Source organism: Phodopus roborovskii, unplaced genomic scaffold (assembly GCF_943737965.1).
Source record: "Phodopus roborovskii unplaced genomic scaffold, PHOROB, whole genome shotgun sequence".
NCBI classification, from domain to species: Eukaryota; Metazoa; Chordata; class Mammalia; order Rodentia; family Cricetidae; genus Phodopus; species Phodopus roborovskii.
In genome coordinates, this window is record NW_026125444.1 from 16,014,048 (window position 1) to 16,027,500 (window position 13,453).

The 13,453-nt window shown below is 41.7% G+C and overlaps 1 protein-coding gene across 2 annotated transcripts in view; it reads right to left on the reverse strand.

Moving 5' to 3' along the window:
* Ube2h (ubiquitin conjugating enzyme E2 H) overlaps window positions 1-13,453 on the reverse strand; it is a 91,312-nt gene that overhangs the window by 27,290 nt on the left and 50,569 nt on the right. Inside the window, exon 4 of one of the 2 annotated variants that reach the window (XM_051175845.1) lies at window positions 832-871. The exons of the other annotated variant lie outside the window; for it this stretch is intronic. Within the exon in view, the coding sequence (XP_051031802.1) occupies window positions 832-871 (40 nt within the window). The remainder of the gene's footprint in view (window positions 1-831; window positions 872-13,453) is intronic. 2 annotated transcript variants of the gene reach the window in all.

Below are 13,453 nucleotides of genomic sequence, written 5' to 3' on the forward strand. Positions count from 1 at the left end.
CACAGTCAAGTGTGTGCACATTTTGAGTCTAAGAAAAGCAGACAAATGCAAATTAAAGGTTAATTGATTTACAATAACTACATTTCTTAAAGCCTTAACTTTATATATAGCAGAAACAAGTTGAGGAACTGATCCTGATTAAAGTTATTTAAGGAACTTGACAACTAAAGGTAGCATGAGCCTGACATTATTGCAATACAGACTAGATAAAAGTATTGCGTCACACTAAATTTCTGGATCTACTTTAGTGGGTTACATAAGAGAACATCCTGTCATTAGGAAGGTGGATACACAAGGTATTAAAGACTAAGGGACATAATGTAGACATGTAACCTACACATACAAGGTTCACAAAAATCTCCTATGCAGTTGTTGAGACAGCAAAAACTGAAGCTGGACAAAGAAAAACTATAGTCCAAATAACCAGCAGTATAAGGACAAGACAGGCTAACAGTCTTAAGAAATAGATAATTAAGATCAACTAAAATGGAATTATTATCATTCACATTTGTCTCTCAAGAACTAAGAAATATACTGAGGGCTGAAACAGTAAATCCATACGCTGACAAAAGTCTTTGAGTTGGGTCTACACAGAAGACTGAGATGTGGATTATTTCAGGTGGATACCAAAAGAAATGGAAAGGCCCAGTCATGACAAGGGGGAAATGTGAACAGCACAATCAGTAATTGCACAGGAACCTCAGTGGCTCAGATGGTCACATCCCTAGGAGCATTCACACAGTGCCGCCTCCCCAACAGTGAGAGAGGGATGACCTCTAATGAATCAAGAACAGCTGCTGCTAAAACTTAAATTTTTAAATAGTTACTTACGCTTCATCAATGTTGGGGTGGAAAATTTTATTCATGAATCCTGCAAAAAGAGATGTTAATTAGCAGAGAACAGTGAATTTTAACTTGTCAGTACTGGAGACCATTTTAGGACTGGAAATGGTGGCAATACTCAAATTGTTACTTTCAACCTTAGATCTTTGGCTATTTGTAAGATTATATTCACCCAACTAAAACACAAGAGTTCTTTACCAAGCACACAAACTTTGGGACCATGCAGCTTTTTGTATAAGATATTCTTAAAAGTTACTGTCTTCTGAAACATGAAGGAACTTGCCAAAACAGAACATATAATATTAAGTGCTTTAAAACTAGTGCCACAATGGAAGCTAAGAAAAAGTTCAGAGCAGTTTAACTGTTTGAGCTTTACTGGAGGGCCACACTTGAACTTCGGAAGCATGTTTACAGGTATCTTTGGCCACACAGTGGAATAAGAAAATGCTGCTTAAGTTAGAACACTGCTTCCAAACCACAAAATGTCACAACAGCAATGACCCCTAAAGTGGTTGCTGTGAATCTATATACTCAATTCTGATTAAAATCAGGGCAATGGAGCAATATGGTAAGGGCTTAAAATACATTCTCTAAGATACTGAATCTGCAGCACTTGGGAGGCAGAGGCAAGCATATCTCTGCGAGTTTGAGGCCAGCCTGGTCTACAGAGCAAGTTTCAGGTCAGCCAGGGCGGTTCCACAGAAAAACCCTATCTCGGAAAACCAAAAGAGGGATATTGGGGGGGGGGGTAGCTGAATCTGCTAGAGATTTTCACTTTTTAAAAGTTTATTCCTAGAGAAAAGTACCAACTTAAAAATTTGCTGCTCAAATCCCAAGGAGGAATTTACTCATTTTAAATTTACTAACGCAAACAACAATATCCTAAGCAGAAACTCAAAGCTCTTCATTGTACCATATTATTACCGTGTTTCCCTACTAGGACTGTGTTGTCCTATCCCACACTTAACAAGTTCCTCTAGGATGGCTCTCCCCATCACTGTCCCCACACTACCCTCTCATCCCTTTCCCACAGCTTCAACTGGATTCCAAATATGCTTGTCAGCACCTACTTGGCAGTCATTTCGTTAGGGTACAAGAATGAGACTGCAAACTATTCTCCCAGAGGTCACTGTAGCAGCGGGCTAAGGGACAAGAAGTAACTGCGGTGTATAGGAAGTATGGACACAATCAGAGAGCACACAAGGAAAGAGAAGAGAGGGTATGGAAACAGAGGCCACAAACTCAGGAGGAGCCTTAAGTGATTCCCCAAAACCTTACAACATCCTTCAAGTTAGGATAAGAACACAAAAGCATAGGCACTTCAGACTTTGCTCTAGCCATTCCAAATAACAACCCCACTCTTTAATGTATAAATAACTTTGGTGCAAAAGGCTGCATCAATAATAATTTCTCATTAAGGAAAATTAGGGATGCTTAAAAGATATCCCAAGCTAATAGAAGTGCTCATATCTTGAAAGGAAAAAAATTTCCCTAGAGTTAAATTCCTTGTAACCCTAGGAAAATGCTAATAACATACACAATTAGGTTAAGCTATTGAGAATACTGGAAGTTATTCTGGGTCCACACCTTTAATTCCAGCACTAGGGAGGTATAGGCTGGAGGATCCAGGTAAACTACGGCTACACAGTAAGGCATCTTAAAAGGTGGGGGGAGGGGACGGGACTGGAGAGATGGTTCAGTGGTTAAGAACTATCACTCTTCCAGAGGACCTGGGTTCAATTCCTAGCACCCACATGGCAGCTCACAACCATTTGTAACTACAGTTCCAGTGGACTTGACATCCTCATACAGACATACATACAAATAAAACACCAATGCATATGAAATAAAATAAATTATTTTTTAAAAGTCAACTAGAAACCCAGCCCAGAGGTGATGGCGCATGCCTTTAATACCAGCACTGAGAAGACAGAGGAAGGCAAATCTCTCAATTCAGGGCCAGCTTGATCTACAGAGCAAGTTCCAGGACAGTCAGAGCTATACAGAGAAACCCTGTCTCAGAGGGAAAAAGAAACAAACAAACAAAAAAAAGAACTAAAAACCCTCAAAAGCCCTACAGCCGGGACTAAAGCAAGTACAGAGTACCCATGGACTTGGGGTTCTACACAGCAAAGCAGAGTGAACTACATCAATGTGCCCACTTGGACAGGTCTAAAGTTAAGCTTCAAGCTGCCTTCTAAATATTTCTTTATACCCAGATTAGTGATGCTCTCAGCCTTCTCAAGGGAACTTTCTCCAATGGACAGTAGTTAATGCAAATGCTGATTGCTCGAACACTTAGTCCTAAATGGGATGACAGACACATCAAACCCCAAGGACTCACACCAAGGTTCAGAAACATGGAGGAAGAGGAGGCAGAAAGAATGTTGAGAGATAGAGGCGGGCAAGGAGTGCTGTGGTAAATGCGCTGACTTCTGGGTATGAGAGATCATACAGAGGGAGGGCATACTGGGAATTTTGGGGAAGAGCAGAAGGAAGGAGTGTGGGGACTGGCTATGATCAAGATACAATGTATACAAGTAAATTTGCCAAAGAATGAATTAAAAATACTCTTTAAATAAGTCAAAACCACATAACAGACTGATGAGTTGATAATATAGTACTATTTAAATTAAATGATAGTAAAGTAATACTGCACTCCATGCTTTAGGGGAAAATCCTATTGAACCACATAGATTGCAAAGGTATTTTAACTAGGCTACAGAGCTGCTGTGGACATCGAAACAGACTGGGGAGAGGATGGTGTCTGATTACTTGACCTGCTTGGGGTAGTGCTCCACGCCTGTCACCAAGAGGCAGAAGCAGGGTTTTAAGTCTCAGACTGGCTTAGGTAACAGTCAGATCCTGTCTCTAAAAGCCGAGAGATTAAGAGACAAAGGTGGCTGGAGACATGGCTAGGCAGGTAAGAGCAGATGCTGCTATTGCTAAAGACGTGAGTTCAGTTCCCAGCATCCACATGGCAGCTAGCTCACAATTACCTGTAACCCGCTCCAGGAGACCTGGCATCCTCTGGCCATACATGGCACATACATAAATAAGTAAATAAAAAGAGACAAAGTCAGGGATGGAGAGATGGCTCAGTGATTAGAGCACGGGTTGCTCTTCCAGAGGACCTAGGTTCAATTCCCAGCACCCATGTGACAGCTACCAACTATCTATAACTCCAGTTCCAGGGAATTTGATCTCTTCTGGCAATGCATGCACACGCACGCACACACGCACGCACGCACGCAATGCACAAACATACACCCAGGTAAACATTTCTGCATACAAAATAATATCTTTGAGAGACAAAGTGCTTGGGTATTTTTTGCCTTTTTTTTTTTTTAATAGCAAGTGTGCACACAGATAAGCTGGAAGCAAACATATTCAAAGGTTACAGTGCAGAATTCTCAGTTGAAAACACTTTTATAGCAGTATTTTCAAAATCCTATCCTTCCCCACCACAGCCCCTCACAACCCATGCTCAGAAGCAAACAAGGACACAGCAGTGTTAAAGGCCCACAAGTGTCTAAGCGTCAGCTCCAGTGTTTCTATCACATTTAGTATAAACAAATATTTAAAAACCATTTAAATAAACAGAAACAATACCCAGTGACCCACCCCACCCCACCCCAGACAGGGTTTCTCTGTGTAACAGTCCTGGCTGTCCTAGAATTCACTTAGTAGACCAGGCTGCCCTCAAACTCACAGGATTGGCCTGCCTCTGCCTCCTGAGTGCTGGGATTAAAGGTGTGCACCACCACTACACAGCTCAATATCAAGTTTTAGAGTAGATTTAATTATACGTGTGTTAACTAGTGCTGAATCTTCTAAAGAAAAATGGTCAATTAAAAAAACTATTCTGAGATCTCATTATCTTAATTTCCTCTTGTTTAAAATAAAACAAAATCCATTACAAAAAAGAAAAAGAAAACTGCAAACCCTCTCAGCTTGTGAGGTACATGGTTCTCAAGGTCTGTTACCTTTAAGAATATACTATTATCTTGGGGGCTGGAGAGATGGCTCAAAGGTTAAGACCACTGAAGAGGTCATGAGTTCAATTCCCAATTACAATCATGTAAAATAAGATGGTGCCCTCTTCTGGTGTGCAGGCAAACATGCAGGTAGAACACTATATGTAACAAATGGAATCTTTTAAAAAAGTTTAAATAAAAACTAATATGCTATTATTGAGCTTGGCCTTGCATTTGCATGCTTCCCCCTGCCTCCTATGTGCTGGGACTAAAACACATGTGAGGTTGAGAATTTGACAACTGATCTACCCACTACCCACAACCTTCAGACTTTCCAATGAACAGGAAACAAGGCTGAATCACTGTGTATTAACTAAGAACAGCTCTCATGTATGAACTACAGCAGTTGGTAAGCTACTATTAATAACCCAAGATGCTCTTGGTACTTAACATCCTGCCTCTGCTAAAGCCTGCAGCGAACCCAGGTGATGCAAAAGCTCCCCACTTTGACTAGACAGGACTTGTTTGGGGAGCTCTGTGCAATAAGCACATGTTGGATGAGAAGGTGGCTAGTATTATGAAAGGAAAAAATAGGAAGGCAAGGGGCAGAGGTTGTAATTTTCAGTTAGGGCCAGGAAAGCGAGTGAGTATGAACAGCACTTGGTAGCATTTGGTACCTATGAGGGCACCCATGATAGTGAAAGCATCAGAAATTTGCCTCTGAAGATCAGCCAAGATATGAGCTGAAGTGCGGGGTGAGGGTTGGGGGATGAAACAAAAGTCTAGATGTGGGGGCAGAGAACGGACACTAGCTTTCATTAAGAGGGGGTGAGAAGGCACTGAAACCAGTGTCTCAACATACTCTTGTTGTTAAACAAAGGCTGTCAAAAAGCAAACAGCAAAGGCTTGTTGAAGGACAGCTCAATAGGCTCCCAGGACCTTCAGTACTTGACAGATAAAACAATGGTATATTTCAATCAACATGGAATGAATAATGGGAATTCTACATATGGGAATTAATTGTGCAATCTGACAGTATGGGGCACCTTAAAGGACTAAGAATGATGTTGGTGAAGAGCTCTGACTGTATCAAAACTGCCCACGAAGGGTTAAAGTGTCTCTTTCTTTGGCTTTAGCCTGAAGAGTACAATCAGAACCCACACGGTTCCTACTCTTGTTTTCAATTAGTCCTGGTTTGAATATAGATAAATGAAAGAACAAAAATTTCTTAAATATACTTTAATAACAAAATATTTGGAGCCTAGAGCCCAGCATCCAGTATGCTGCTAAGAATTAACAGCATTGGGGGGGGGTTAGAGATATGGCTTAACATTTGAGAACACTGGCTACTTTTCCAGAGGACCTGGGTTCAATTCCCAGCACCTATACAGCAGCTCATACCTGTCTGTTAATTCCTGTTCCAGGGGATCCAAATACCAGCAGGCAAAACACCAATGTGCACAAAATAAAAAGAAAGATCATCATCAGAGTTCTAAGAAAGCAGGCAGAAGCACATGCAAAGGGCAAAGTACTAAACGGAACACAGGTTCTAGCCCTCATTCTGCTACCAACTACAGGCTTTGGGCCATTCACCTCACCTCCAAACATGGGTCTGTTTTTCATCTGTGAAGATAAGCAGCTGGACCATTTCATCTCTAAAACTCTCATTCTTATGGTTCTATGGGTGCCAAAAATCTAGGATTTGTTAAGTGTCTAGAGCTCCAAGAACAGAGGACTTAAAAAAGGGACTTAAAAAAGGGAATGTCCAGTGAAGTCCTTAAAGGAAAGTGACTTTGTAAGGCAGCACCACTAAGAAGAACATTCGAGAACATGATAACTACTAGTGTGCTACACTACCACAGAGAGCACAAAACCCACCAACAATTTCAAAGTGACTTTGCCTTCAAGGACCAGGTACTAACAGACCAACACTACCTGGGAAACCACAGAGACCTCTTCCTATTGCAGGCTTTTATTTAAAAATATTATTTCTTTCAAAAATTATTTTTTGAGAATTCATACACGTATATCGTGTACTTTGATCATATTCATCCTAGTCCCCATTTCCGACTCCTTCTGGATCCCTCCCTGGGTAGACTACTAGATACTGGAAGGACAGGTCAGGCTTTTGAAGAGTGAGGAGTATGTGAACACGAATGTGTGTTCTTCAGACATGGTCTATGTTGGCTGGCCTGGAACTTTTTGCAGTGCTGGCCTCAAACTTGCAATGATCCTCCTGCTTCTAACGTACATATATTATAGGAATATGCTACCATGCTCTGCTTAAATTGTTAAAAAAAAAAAAAAAAAAAAAAAAAAAAACCAAAGCCAATCACTAAAAAGGAAGATTATTTCCTTTACATTTGTTCTTGGGACAAGCTGTGTGCAGAGTTTCTGAACAACGATGCCAAGAATGGAGCCTCTGGGTTTGGAAGAGAGAAGACTGGGAAAGAGCAAACCAGGAATTGGGAGAAGGAAGGTTCTAAGGCCTGAGCGGTCTGTCCTGCCCGGCAGCTTCCTTCCTTTTGCAATGCTGTCACCACACTAAGGAGTATGACTGCAACAAGAGATTTTTCCCCGATCCTTGTTTCCATTTGACCAGAAACTATTATGAAGATATTTTAGGAGAACGTATTTTGAAAACAGCTTTTATGGAAACATGGTAAGTGAAAGTCCTAGAGACAGAGACCAGGGATGGGAGCACTAGCGTCAAATTCAGGACGCCATGTACACTAACAAGTGTTCTACTCCTTCAACATTTTTTTGTTTTTTGTTTCTTCCTTGAGACAGGGTTTCTCTGTATTGCTTTGAAGCATGTCCTGGAAGTAGCTCTTGTAGACCATGCTAGACTGGAACTCAGAGATCTGCCAGCCTCTACCTCCCAAGTGCTAAGTTTAAAAGGCGTGAACCACCTGGCATGTCTTTAACATTTGACTTGCTAACAGACGTATTAATAACCAAATCCGTTGGTGAAGAAATATCCTGAGGCCAATGCCATGTTTGGAGATTCTGCCACATTTATCTTGATGAAATGCAAGGTCAGAAAAATGACTAAGGTTACAAGACAAGGGGGGAAATGGCTAAGGTAAAAGTGGTTGAGGTTTGCAATTCCTATGAAAAACAGTAAGTGAAAACAGTCACTTTGATGTTAGGATACATATGCCTACACAGATGATTCCAAACCAAGCACTCTGCTTTTTAAAGTAGGTATTTAAACTATATTTAGGAGCTGAGAACATAGCTTGGTAATGGAGCCTCTGCTTATTTAAGTATTAAGTCCCAGGTTCAATTCCCCATACCAAAAGAAAAACTGTGTACTGGCACTCACTTCAGCCTGGGGGACCTGCACCTAGGCAGAAGTCTCTTCAGAGTGGGCCTTCCCTACTCAGGAGAGATGGACTCTGGGCTCTTTTCAGGTGAGGAAGGTCACCAAGAAAGGAGGTCACTCTCAAAGTCCTGTGTTAGGGAAACTTTTGAACTGATCCTACATGAGTTTCAGGAGATCTACTAAACTCATCAAGAGGTGCTTTTTTCTATTTCTATTTTTCTCTCATACTTTGGGATCTGAGGGCTAGACAGGTAAGAAAAGCTCATTTATAACTAAAGAAAAGGCTTGCCCTTCAACAGCACAACTCTTCTATCAAACTAGTAAGTTATCAAAACCTTTAGCCTACTTGCCTATTGTTTCATTTTTAACCTCCTTCCATGTCCATTATTTATCTTTCAGTGTCCTGTTCATTCATCTAGTTAGTTATACTGAGAAATCCGGAAGGATTCTCATAGTGGCAGGAAGACAGTAAAAAAGTTCAAGGCTCTAATCTTCTCCCTTTCTTTTTTGAAGACAAGTCTCACATTGTGTAACTCTGGCTAGCCCAAAACTTGCTATATAAACCAGGCTGGCCTCAAACTCAGAGATCTGCCTGCCAATGCCTCCTAATGTTGGGATTCTGAAGGAGTACAATACCATATCTGGCTCTAACAATCTTAAAACCAGTTAAAAGCTTGGACTCAAGTCAGACTAACACAGTGAGCTTTAACAAGTTATTTAATTTCTTTGCCTTCTTATTTCCTTATTCCCAAGACTAGATTAAGTAATGTCATCCACACTTTAGAGGGATATCAGTCAGGAACATGAAATGAGTAGTATAAGCAAAACATCCCAACAGTAACTGGCACACTGTAAGCAGACAATAATGGTAGTTTTGGCCACTGGCAATGGAGGTGTGTATTAGCATCTAGAACCTACAACAGGGGGAGCAGGGGATAGTGCAAATTACAGGCCAGCCTGGTCTACAAAGTTCCAGAACAGCCATAGCTACACAATGAGATCCTGTCTCAAGAAAACAAAAAAATCCAAAGGCTGGGATATACACCTCAGTGTTAAAAGTGTTTTGGCATGCACTAGGTACTGAGTTCAAATCTCTAGCACCCTTAAGAAACAAAACAACAAGAACTTAATTTCAGTTTAATGAGCTTAAGCCAAGTCATCACTCCCATCTTTCTATTTTGAAATAAGGTCTCAGTATAGGGACCAGGCTAGCCTCAAACTTACAAACAACCCTCTTACCCTAGTCTCTGATATGCTGGGGTTACAGGTGTGTCCTATCATGCCCAGCTAAATAACTGTGTGCTATTGTTCACATAATAAATTAAACTGGCCACCATAAACAAGCACCATTCTTTTGTAAAAGATTCTTTTTTTTTTTTTTTTTTTGAGACAGGATTTCTTTGTGCAGCCCTGGCTGAACTGGAACTTGCTCTGTAGACGAGGCTGGCCTTGAACTCACAGAAATCTGCCTGCCTCCTCCTCTAAAGTGCTAGGATTAAAGGAGTGTACCTCCACCACCACCCAGCTTTTAAAAAAAAAAAAAAAAAGGATTTATTACTTTATTTATGTGTATGACTCTTCACAGATGCCTAGATTGAGGTTGTTGGGATGCCCGGAAGCTGCAATTACAGAGGATTGTGAGCTGTCCAACAGGGATACTCTAGTATTCTGGCAGAACAGCAAGTACTCTTAACCACTGAGCCATCTCTCCAGCCCCCATTACCACTTCGATTTTCTTTTTAAGATTCATTCTTTCTGTCTGTCTGTCTATCTATCAATCTATCTACCCACCCATCCGTTATGTGTGCAGTGTTCTGCCTACCTGTTTGCCTACAGGCCAGAAGAGGGCACCAGATCTCATTACAGATGGTTCTGAGCCACCATGTGGTTGTTGGCAATTGAACTCAGGACCTCTGCAAGAGCAGCCAATGCTCTTAGCCTCTGAGCTATTTCTCCAGCAACACCCCCACCCCAATCCCCCCCCCATCTCACCCCCGCCAAACCACTTCTTTTAGGAAATGTCAAAGTGTGTAAAGGATTTGGATGTTGATACTACATTTTATATAATCTCATCACAGTGAAAGTAGAATCTACAATACTCCAATAGTTATGGCAAGCACTCACAGATTTGGCAACTAGTTATGGTGCTATATCACAGACTCTAAAGCGCCTGTCAACAACCAGGCTTTCACCAACACCAGAGATAATAAACAAATCTTAAGTGGTGTGGACATGCTATCCAAAGGGAACTAAGACAGAAACACTCCATCCCCACCCCTACCCCGCTACTGAGTCAGGGTTTCTCTCTGTGTAACCCTGGTTTTCCTGGAACTTGCTTTGCAGGTAAGGTTGGCCCACCAAGTGCTGGGACTAAAGATGTGTGCCACCATACCCAGCTTGACCTAACACTTTTTAAAACGGAATTTCCGTTCAAAGGAAAAGGGAACTGGTGGGGGACATGGCTCAGTATTTAAAGCCTTTGCTGTTTTTCCAAATTCGGTTCCTTGCACCCACACTGGGGAGCTAGCTCACAGCTGCCTATAACTCCATTCCAAGGCATCTAATACCCTCTTCTGGCCTCTGCAAGCATCTGCACCAGGTGGTATTCATACAGACACATAAATATAAAAATAATTCTAAAATCAACCTTATCATAGGTTAAAAAAAGGGAAGCAATGGTTACATGTTTGCATCTAAAAAATTCTAACATCGAATCTTAACAGGAAATACATGATCTAATGCCAAAAGAGATGTCAGAATAGCCAGTACAAAAGTGAAGATTGCCCATTTTAAATTAGAAACCCAAGCAACAAGATGGAATTTTTATATAGCTAACAGGAAGGTTATATAGCAATGAATTGCCTAGAAGCCATACATTTTTAAAATAAAAACCCATGTACTACTTACTTCCCTACTGGTCAGGGGCTTCTCCTGAGGCTTTCAAAGCAAAACAGTCAATTACCACTGTTCTTGTTTTAGGACATGGAGAAATCAAGCTGGAACTGTCGAGAAGCTGCCTACGTGCTCGCTAGCCCTCGGTGTGCAAAGACGCTATGCTGCTGCTAGGGTTCTAGCAGAGAATTGTCAGCAGTCTGGTGAGGGAAGAAAAGGCCCCTGGCACAGTGGCGGCAAGTTTGTTATGGGGGCAACCAAGCACTTTGATTGGATCTGATGTCTGCTTCATAGGGGGAATTCAAGTCTGTACTGTAAACCCAGCCAAAAGCCTGTGGCTGGGAAAACCACAGGTCACAGTCAGGAAGCCATTGCTGCTGTTTCGCTAAGTAGTCAGGATGTGCCTGTCCAATTGCCTTCTAAATAACTGTCCCACAGATTAGTGATGTTGTCGAAGGTTCTTTTTACAGTGGTCTAAGTGACTCATAACTAGCCAGAGTACTGAGGATAAGAAGCTGTCAATCTCCAAGCCATAAACGGACCATCTACACCAATCCTCAAAGCTCAGGGAACAGGAAAGGGCAGATACCCTGGAAGAGCCAGAGGAAAGGGTGACTATGGCATGGACCTCAGGGCATGAGATGCCTGTTGCAGTCGTGAACTTACTGCAGTTGTGATTACACCCCCACAAGAATGGATCCATCAACAGCATCATGTCATAGAGAGGACACATGAAGCACCACCACTCTGTCAAGATTTATACAAAGTTACATGATCAACATGGGATGGAGACATTCTTCAGCAGTACAGCTACTATTAAAGCTGTCTAAGATACCATATACCCATCAACAAACTTTCACACATGTTCTTGTAAGAACCTGCATGAAACGCAGGGGGACAGGGACACGGACTAATACACACAGCTAGTTGGGAACAGAAGGCAGAAAGGCCTATAGTGGCATCCTGCCTTGTCTGTGAATTTGTGGTGGTGGCCACACCCTTTGGGTGTGGTTTCAGGTGCAGATGGGACCCATTATAAGGTAGCGTAGTGGGTTGGCTTATGCTCTCTCGGGCTGGAGTATAGGGGGGTTACAGGGTAATAAAGTAGACATTATTATACACATATGAAAATGTCCTGATATTATGAATAAGATACATAAACAAAAATATCTTTTAAAAGTGGAAAAAACAAAAGAACTGTTCAAGGCAGAATTTAAATTGGCATTATTAAGTCAACTTCAAGAAGAAAATGGCTAAGTCCTCTTCAGTAGCGCACCCAGGAAAGGTCAACCCTCTGGGAGGGGAGGAAAGCTAATGTACTATTTCTACTTTACTACTCTACTGAGCAGCAAGATAAATTCATATGACATGGGTCATGTCACCAGGACCAACTCAGTAGTAGCTGGCTTCTCTCTGTGATAACTTTAGTGCTTGGTATCCAGTACTCTCTCTGGCCCACCCCTATTTATTATCAGAAAGAACATATTCCAACCCTCTCAGATGTTTCTACTCAATAACTGTTCCTTTATTTAACTTTATTTTATGTGCATTGCTATAAAGGTACCAGATCCTGTGGAACTGTAGCTACAGACAGTTGTGAGCTGTGTGCTGGGAACTGAACCCAGGTCCTCTGGAAGAGCAGCCAGTGTTCTTAACTGCTGAGCCATCTGTCCAGCACCCTGTTCCTCAATCTTATCTCACTTCATATATTCCCAGGACACACCATGTCTACAAACAGGAATGCCTCTCTGGTCCCAAATCCATACGTTTCCTCTTCTACAGTCTCTTGTCCTTGCCAGGGATGTTCTGACACCAACGCCCTTCACGCAGAAGCATCTACGTGCCATGCAGCGGTTTCTCTGCATCCCTGTTGGAGGCACTCCAGCAGCATCCCTACAACTGTCCAAACCCACGAAAGCTCAAGTGCTTCACAGGCACATGTATTTCAGTTATCTCTGGATTACCTATAATTAATACAATGTATATGCTCTACAATTAGGTGCATTTTGTCATTCAGAGACTGTTCACATTCCTTATAGATGAAATACCTTCCAGATTGGTTTTGGTACATAGTGGAGTTCAACCAGTGGATACAGAATCCTTTGGATTTAGAGGCCACTAAGTAGAGTGACACTAAGTAGAAACCCATTCATCCTAATATTCTTCAATGCAACAGGCACTCAGTATTTGCTCGGTATGAGTTTGAAGCCAACCTTGTCTACATAGTGAGTTGCCAGCCGGCCAGAGCTACACAGTGAGATCTTGTCTGTTTTATGTCTGGGTATGTGGTACTTCTATAACCCTACATTTGGGAAGCAGAGGCAGGTGGTTTTATCTCTGAGTTCAAGACCCTGCCTCAAATCCAAACCAAAATAAAACCCAAACCTTCCCTTTTGACGAATTTTGTTTTAGT